General features: G+C 42.5%; 1 protein-coding gene across 1 annotated transcript; it reads left to right on the top strand.

Moving 5' to 3' along the window:
• The first annotated feature begins 931 nt into the window (after nt 1-931).
• slc35f4 (solute carrier family 35 member F4) lies at nt 932-7,016 on the top strand. The gene is made up of 7 exons (XM_028395862.1): nt 932-1,340; nt 4,522-4,822; nt 4,960-5,179; nt 5,277-5,402; nt 5,493-5,685; nt 5,862-5,951; nt 6,514-7,016. The coding sequence occupies exons 1-7, from the start codon at nt 1,265-1,267 to the stop codon at nt 6,753-6,755; spliced, it is 1,248 nt and encodes a 415-aa protein (XP_028251663.1). The 5' UTR covers nt 932-1,264; the 3' UTR covers nt 6,756-7,016.
• Nucleotides 7,017-9,553: the final 2,537 nt, after the last annotated feature.

Genomic DNA, 9,553 nt, shown 5'->3' with positions numbered 1-9,553 from the left:
AGGTAGTGCAAAGAAAGGTAGAACAACAGGGTAAAACACAGTACTTTAACATGGGCAGGGGTCACAGAGAAGGCACTTGATCTGAGTCCAAACAAGATGCTTTTACAATATTCACCATGTATTGTTAAGCTTTTTTTTGCCACTAATAGCATTGTTGGCTATTGACACCTGGCTGCAAACAGCAGCGTGTTCAGTGTAACCCAGGTTAAGGCTTAATAAAGCTTTTGGCTGCCACATGCAGAATGTGTGGAATATGGCAATGTGGGCAATTTAAAATAGTAGTGGTGTGTAGACAGGTAGTACTGGTGTCAGGATTGTGTGGGAAGCCTCTTGTTCTTCCCCTTAATACTGAGAGTGCTAAAATCACCTGACATCTATGGCACTGGCATGTAATCATGTGTAGTATGCACATGGTTTTGGTCTTTTTCATATTATATCTTATAATTGATTACTGTAGCAGCAGTGGAGGCAACATAAGAGAGCTCTGCTAATAATATGACCGTCAAGGAGTTGTCAAGTGCAGGGGATGTGCCAAGAAAAGAGAGAGTCGTTGGAAGACAGGGGACAAGCATATATAGAGAGAGACAGTGAGGGACAAAGTGAGAAGGCCCTGGTCAGGTAGAAAGGGGAGGGTAGGAGGACGGTGGAAATGAGGGGGCATAGCTAACACAGCATAATTAGCCCAGGCTGCTTGGTTACCTTCCAAACAAAGCTGCTGATTTGTGGAGCAAAAGAAGAGGAGGGGTAAAGCAAGTGAGACAGAGAGAACAGAGGAGGGGGAGGATAGAAAGAGATGAGGGGAGTGATTGCACCATGCCACACACACTTGAAGCTCAGTCTCCCTTGGAGACCATGGCAGCACAGGATCACAGCATGACAGTGCAACAGTAGAGTCTCCACTTTGCTACACTTCCACTGAGCTATCTCCACTGAGCTGTGTCACTATCCAGACAGACAGAGCAAAAGTGAGAGAGGGGAGAGAGAGGGGGGAGAGAGCGAGAGAGGGCACCAGTCACAGTGAAAGCGCTGGGCTGGAGAGGAACAGAGAGTCTGGACTGGGAGGAAGACAGAAGAGTTGACAGAGATCTAAGAGGAGGGGGCAATCAGGAGCGTGAAGAAGAAGCGGAGGAGTCAGGAGTCTGAGGATGCACGGAGCGATCAGAAGGAGCTGCTGAGCGTGCAGCAACCCGGGCACACTTCTATACCCACATACACGTACACACACCTTTCACGGGAGGACAGTGTGTGGTGCCCCCAGTGGAGAATGAAGAAGCACTCAGCCCGTGTGGCACCTCTCAGCTCATACAGCACTCAGGTCCTGACCTGCCCCATCTCTGAAGGTAAAGGAACCAGGAAGGCCCAATACTTCATCAATACTTAAGTGTGTACGAGCATGAATGTGTGTGCATGTGTTGAATTACTGGCAGAACTAGTTCAAATTTTACTTTTATTTTTATGGGTACACATTATATTGTTTCCCATAAGACCACATGCACTTAAGTGTCATACAAAGGAAGACCTATACTGCATTTACTTAGATGCTTACTGCTTCACAGTATAGCTCTGCATGTTGTGAAACATCAGTTCATGCTAAAATGTGCACTGAGAGGAAGTGTGGTAGCAGCAGCATATGTTGTTTTTGTGCCATCCTGCATAGAAAAAAAACACAGGCCCAAATCAGCTGCCTCCACATCTGTTAATCCTGTTTGCATGTCCTCTCCTCACCTGACCGAACATTTCTACTCCATAGCCTGCATCTTTCTCATCAAAGTCTGCCATCTGTAACAGGGCAATTCAGCAAACTAATTCTGGACTCATTTGGATAAAGACTTTATGTATTTGACCTGTAGAAAGCCTGACTAACACTGCAGACATGACTGTTAGCTTCTTATTGGATTCAGCATGGCTCCATCAATCAGTGTCAATGGCACGCAGCGTCGGTGGGGGGGAAATAACAGAATGGATTGAAATGTGAAGTTTGAGCAGCATACTGCGTCAGAGTGGAGCACTGTGGATGGGTGCTATTAATGAATGATCCATGTAGACTAAAATACCAATTGTTATCCATAGTTTATTATCACATGCATCAACTACACAGCTTTAAAGGAGGAGTTCTCATATTGAGGCTGTTTTATTTGTTAATAGTATATTTGCTTGAATTTGCTGCTTTAATATCACCAAAAAAAACTTAAATCTTATGCACCAAATTATTTGTAATTACTGGAGCTCAGTTAATGGATCCAGGTGCTTTAAAATTGTACCTTTGAATTTGAGCAGTTATTTTAATAACCTCACTTTAATTGGACTGAAATAGTATTTTTTAACCTTTGGTGTAGGATTCTCTGCAGTCCTGTGTTGTCAGCCTGTGTATGGCAGGAATTATTGTTTCCTTTGCAACTTTTTGCACCAGGATTCGTCAGCAATAACACTGTCTGTTATGAGAAAACCATTCTGGCCACGAGAGCTACTTTTATGAGGCAGGGGAATAGTAGAGTTATAATATTACTGCATCTTGGCACCAGATCAGCCTGTAGTGGCTTTCAAGACAGAAGAGCTCACATCCAACACTAAAAAGCTTTAGGTTTTTGTCAGTTCTATGAAACATAAACCATATTGCTTGATGGATGAAGAAAAGCAGACATAAAGAAAAATAAATAAACAAGAATTTAAAAAAAACCTGCCTGGCTCTTGCAGAATGATCAGATCTCAGTTTTCCAGTTAGCAACCACCAGGCTCATTAGGTTGATTAAGAATCCTTGCTGTGACAGAATGTAATTAGACCAAGTCTCTCGATGATCCTGCAGAAACTAAATTGTATCAGTGTTGAACATTTTGCTTCCACCTCATACTGAAGATCTGCTCCCAGATGGGCTATAAGGTGAAATGTTTTGTCTCAGGTTTTTATCAGTGAGCTTTCTGAAGGCACGTTCACAGGCTCTTATCAAGTCAAGGAGTCTGTCTGTCTCAGTGGGAGTCACTATTTTAGCCATGTTATATAGAGCATGGGGATTTTCTTTGTTACCAAAAAGTGGATGTATTCAAGGCCAGTGATGGAGGGTCTTATAGTACATTTACTTAAGTAGATTTTGAGGTAACTGTGTTTTACTTGAGTAGTTATTATACGTTATAATACTTCTTTTAGTACATTTCATTACTTTCATTACATCTAAATCTCTGATTGTTTAATTTGAACTGTTTACGTTTTCTTCCTCCTTCCGTCTGTAAACGTGAAGGCTGCACCTTCTGTATAGTAGGCCGGTAGCTACCTCATCTTATATAATATGCAATTTTAAAATAGAAATTTAACACATTCCTTACAAAGCAGTGTTTTTAAATTATTATATTATAGAGACACACACACTTTTGGGTGCAGTTACATTAACGTCAGTGGGTGCCAGCTATGATCTCATGCCTTCATTGAGTTTGCCAAGATGCTTTTCTGAATAAATTAAGTTACTTACAGTACTTACTTTTTGTATGACAGGAATAGGGAGAATGCATAATATAGCACAGAGCAGCATCTGACCACAGATTAAATAAATTAAACTGTCACACATGTCACATGTTTGATCAAACACTGTGTGTGCCACACACTGTGTTAAAGGTTTCTTTGGAAGTAAGAAAGAACTATTTAGTTCAAATGTCACTGGTGCTCCTTGCACTTCCACTGCTTGGCATCCTGCTGACGTCTGCACATAACAAACAAAAGACTATCAGAGGAAATAATGAGCACCCCCGAGATGCCCTGCTGCTGTAGAGTGGAGTTCAAGTTCAAGTGTTACAGTTCTCCAGTGGCTGTAGCCATGGTGGAAATGGCAGAACTTCACGTGCTGATCTAGCAAAGAGAGCACAGGCAGCAAACAGCCCAGCACATGTCATCTTTTATTCCTGCCTTGGTGTAAATTGATCATGCTGTTGAAAGGTAAAGAACGGATCTGAGCTCTCTCTCCGGAAATGCTCACACACACAGCACTCCACATATTACACAGCACAGTTAAGGTCCAGGAGCCACTTACTACTGCAGTCCATTAGGGCACTGGGCCAGATCCACAATGCCTCACTGGCATATCATTAAACCAATTCTATCTATATGTAATCCCAGTGTTTTTACGCTTTTCATAGCAGGAGTGTACCAAGGTTGACATGACTTTCTGGCAGAATGTCATGTGGTTAGGTTGGCTCTGGACATTAGGATTCTATGCAGACCTGACCACAACGGGTGTACAGCACATGCTGCATCATGAGGCGACAAAGCTATTTATGACACGCACAGCCACCATGCTAACCAGACACATTTTAAACAAAGCCCTTCCCCATGCATTAATGCCTTTACAGCAAGAAATGCAAACTGAGGTAGTGATCACTGAGGACGACAGATCAATACATGCTTATGTGCTGGACCATAGCCAGTGAGTCCTACTGTAAGCTACATCAGACTTTACATATATCACAATAGTCCAATAATATGCAGAGTTTAGACATTAAATTGTTCTCACCTTTAATTCTTTTGCTTTTCATCAGGAGAGGATGGTTCAGAGTCTCATGCGGATACACCGGGCAGTGAGACCAGTGGAGAGAGTCGGTCCTACCAGACATGTACTAACACAGCTCTGAAGGTGCTGGGTGGTCTGCTGCTGGTGCTGTGTGTTTCCTCCTCCTGGGTGGGTACCACTCAGGTGGTGAAGCTGACCTTCCAGTCGTTTTCCTGTCCCTTCTTTATCTCCTGGTTCAGCAGCAACTGGAACATCCTCTTCTTCCCCATCTACTACTCTGGACATGTAGTAATGACAAGGGAAAAGCAAACACCAATACAAAAATTTAGGTAAGAGCAACTGTATTTAAGAACATATGTATTAATGAAAAGTATGATACATGCATGCTTGGAAGGCTGAAGATCTTCTACAGTGAGCTTTTTGAAGGGAATGTGCTTGCCATTCTTCACTGTGGTGTATGTAACAGGGAGTGCAGCAAGCTATTTGGTGAGGATGGAATGACTCTCAAGCTCTTTGTGAAGAGGACAGCACCCTTCTCAATCCTGTGGACCCTGACCAACTACCTGTACCTCCTAGCTTTGAAGAAACTGACCGCCACCGATGTCTCTGCCCTCTACTGCTGCCACAAGGCCTTTGTCTTTCTCCTGTCATGGATCGTCCTTAAAGACCGCTTCATGGGTGTTCGGGTCTGTTTAAAACCACAGGACAATACTGTTTCAGTGAGATTTCTTACTTTTGAATGTGGCACTGATATCTCTGATGGCTTTGAATCTTTATGCGCAGATTGTGGCTGCCATAATGGCCATCACAGGTATCGTCATGATGGCTTACGCCGATGGTTTCCATGGTGATTCCTTTGTGGGTGTGGCGCTCGCTGTGGGCTCAGCATCAACCTCAGCTCTCTATAAGGTCAGACTGCGAAGCACATTCCAGCTTAAACTTTCTCATTGTTTGCACCAGATCTAAAGGTGAGTTATTTATTGTTTGGTCACCACACAGGTGCTGTTCAAGATGTTCCTAGGCAGCGCCAACCTCGGAGAAGTGGCTCATTTTCTTTCCACCATGGGCTTCTTCAATCTTATCTTCATCTCCTGTGTGCCCCTCATCCTCTACTTCACCAAGGTAGAGCACTGGGGTTCACTGTCCTCACTGCCCTGGGGATACCTGTGTGGACTGGCAGGACTGTGGCTGGGTGAGAGTGCAAATATATCCCGGTGAAGTGTGTGTGTATTTTTTTATGAACAAGCAGGCGAGTCTGAATGGTGCATCCTCTGAGCACCACAAATGTCTGTACAACATGTAATGACTTGCCCCCAAACAATTATTGACCCAGTAAAATTGTGATTAATTAGTATTTTTCTTTCACAGTTTTTAACATCTTGGTCCATGTCGGTGTGGTGCTGACGTACCCCATTCTCATCTCCATAGGAACACTGCTCAGTGTGCCCGGCAATGCAGGTAAGGCTTCTCTCAACTCCAGTTTACTAACTATTATTGATATATATTTTATTTTTGTGCTGTAATTGAATATAAAAGTGAAATAAAATATAGCTTAAAGGACCACACATACTGTGGTTTTGTATTGAGAGGTCAGCACTTAGGGCCACAGTAGCAAACAGATTACACAGCAAGTCTGCCTCTCTCATCCTGGATACCCAATCACCAGTGTGCCTCAACAGACCCTGCAACTATCCCCTCGCTGAGGGAGGATCAGGTTGCCAAGGCGACACTAAATGCCTGCAGACAAGTTCTTTTCTTTAACCACGATGGCCTGTATGAAGGTCAGTGGGTTATGGCAACTTGTCCCTGGGCTCCAGACCACAAAGACACAGAGGATAAAGTGGATGGCTTGTGCTGATTATAAGCCGCATTTGCTACACTCATCCCCTACAGCCGCAGTGTCCTGTGGTTTATCTTACTTCATGTAATTAATCTCAATTTGTTTTTGTTTCTCCCCCTCCCACTTTACCCATCCTGCTCTGTGGCTCCCTCTCCCCTGTCTTTCTCTTTCTCGCTGTAGCTGTAGATGTTTTGAAACATGAGGTTATCTTCAGTGTGGTGCGCCTGGCAGCCACCTGCATCATCTGCCTGGGCTTCCTGCTCCTGCTGCTGCCAGAGGAGTGGGACTCAGTCACACTGCGTTTCCTGGCCACCATTGCAGACAAGAAATCGGAGGAGCACGGCGAGGAGCTCACAGAGTCCAGCATTCACACTCGAAGCCGCAGCAGAGCAAACGGCACTGTTTCCATTCCTTTGGCATGATATGGCAGAGCTCTGAAATCAACCTCTGTCTGCTCATCTTCTTCCTGTGCCCACCCAGGAGGTGTGGCAGTATGTTCAGTCCACATGGACGCATCTATCAGAAGGACAGGAAGTGTTGTTTTAAACTTCACTCCGGAGAATTACCTCTGTCCCTGTCACTTCACAGCAGGAGGGGGAATTGAACATTTATGGATCATGCCAGCTGAAAGGGTGGAAAGTGTTATTTACTTTCTTGAAATTCTTGCCCGCTCCATCCCTCGCACGCACCCAAACCAAGAGCTGACTGGCTTCCCCTGACATGCACTGCAGACTGTATTCTGTGAATATAAATATTGGCAGGGCCAGTTTGGCTCAATCTTAAATGTATTTATGATATTTATTTAGATCTGTAACAATAAGAGTATTAATTTTAAGTCTTATTGAATAGTATTATATACAAGAATGGCAATTATACTATGCGTAATGTACAGGCTCTTTTGGTTTTATAATAAAAACCTTAAAACCCTTATAAAAGCAATGTTTTCTAGTTTAACACAGCACCACAATATGTTATATAAATAGTTATATTTTCTTTATTCTTCTCCCGTGCCTTTTTGGCACTTTTTAACTCCTGCTATTAAAACCATTCAACTATCAAATTGTTTAGCTTTTTTAGGACATAGGTGCATTAAACTATCATTCTGTTCAGCTATTTGACTACTTTTAAACTTGTGTTTTTAACTGTTTGAATGATTCAACAGTTTCTAAAATGAGTCCTTTAAACCCAATTCAATTTGGAAAGGATAAAACTCTGTGATAGTTTAACTGACAGACACCATTCAACTTTTAAACTACTCACAAAATGTTGAACTACTACACTTGTGTTCAGATGTTTTCTGTCTTAATTGGTTTTTGAACTGGAAGTGGTTTAACAATCAAGTAATTTTTGTGCTGTCTCGGGTGATGTCAGTAGAGAGGGACTGCAGCAAATCTCTCCAACCTGCTCTAGCACCCGCCCCTTTGCTCTGACAGGGATGATTTACACCATTTCAAAGGGAAATCCAATGGTGCAACTCTCAAAGCCGAGAATCAAACTGTTTGTACTCCGGAGCCATCTGTTCAGGGCAAACACTCATCTCAGCTCCATTAAGAGCCCAGACAAACTGGAAACGGCACAACCAGGGGCACCCTCTTTTCTAACTTGCCAGTAAATTCCAGATCTGATGAACATGAAATAGCACAGTTTGGAGCAATATTTTGGGATTCTAAGGTTTTTGCTTCCATTTAGTTTAAGTGTTGAGATTCATACAATATTAGTAATCTGTAAAGTGCATTGCATTGAACAATGACTTAGCAAAAGTCTCCTCACTAATACGTTATGCATTGCAGTACCACACACACACACAGTGTATTGAAAATAATTTACCATACATACAATTTGTGATTAAAAAAGCATACGTGTCTGACAACAGTCAAAGTCCAGGGGTCCTGTTTGTCTGCAGAGGGTAACACAGTCAAGACAAAATGACTTTCTGGAGTCACATAATTATAAGTGCTGTTGAGATGTGAGGGTGTCAGTGAAATAATTTATCAGTCTATGTTCAGCACTCTCTGTGATACACACTCCCCCAACTCACACAGTCAGTGAATCCAGACCTCTAATGAAGCATTTGCTGAGATGACAGTTTCCGCTAAACTGTTGTGGTGGCATTTTAAAATATTAAAATAAATGAGATGGAAGAAACAAAGGCATGTATAATGTTCAAATCTAAATTCTATAATGGCCACTGGATGCTAATAAAAGACATGAATCAATGGGATAATATTTAATAAGCACTGCTTTACCCACAGGAACAGGAAGTAAAAATCTAAAAAACAGAAACTGTACAAGGTCTACAGTTTTAAAAGTTATAAATTTATTTATTTATCATAACCAGGGACATGCTGATGGTTTGCATGTTAATGCTAATAACATCCAAACACAAAATGTAGCTGTACTTGCTGAGGTATTTCAAACTATTGGCCTCATGGTAATACATCACAATCTGGAGAAACATCACCATGTGATTGAAACTGAACCTGACACCCAGACCAGCCTGAACCAGGTTTGGAACAGGGATTTGTCTGTGCTTTTATGAGCAGCACTAGAATCCTATTTTAACAACTTCCCAGCGAACCTGCCTTTTCCCCACGGCTTTTAGATAGCAAAGGGGGTGCAGGAAAATAACAGGCTCTTTCAAGCATTAACTTATGAGTTACAAAGTAACCTGTAGGGAGAGTTGTCATAGAAACCTATCTCATTATAATGACAGTCAAGTACGAAAGCAGGGATGGAGCACGCTCCTACACTTCCCACTACTAGTGATGATTGTACTTGGGCACATGACAGCGATGCCTCAGGACAAACATTAAGTTTGCCAGCAGGAGAGACATGAAGAGGTTTGCGTAAAAAGAGCTGCAACTAATGGAGGAAGGTGGAGTGGAGTTTTGTAACTTGGACAGGAAAAAGCTACAGACTCGACATCTACATGCAAGTGGACCTTCAGTGAAAAGAAAATGTGACAATAAAAAGTGTGATTATTATTATTACAATTTAAACCCAGTGTAAAGTGGACAAAAAGGAATTTTAGTGGAGACAGGGAGAGGGACAATGGGCTCCACAGACTCCAGACCCAGACTTCAAAAAGTAAATCCATGTAATATTTTACAAGAAAAGGGACAGGAGCCTAAACCACAATGGACCCTTCCTGCTCTGCCAGTCAGTGTGGGGCAGCTGTCACAACCTCCAAGACAAAAGAACACAACCTTACCTCCACTGA

This window comes from Parambassis ranga, chromosome 22, assembly GCF_900634625.1.
Source record: "Parambassis ranga chromosome 22, fParRan2.1, whole genome shotgun sequence".
Taxonomy (NCBI): domain Eukaryota; kingdom Metazoa; phylum Chordata; class Actinopteri; family Ambassidae; genus Parambassis; species Parambassis ranga.
Note: the sequence above shows the minus strand (reverse complement) of the source record. Positions and strands in the feature narration are given on the sequence as shown.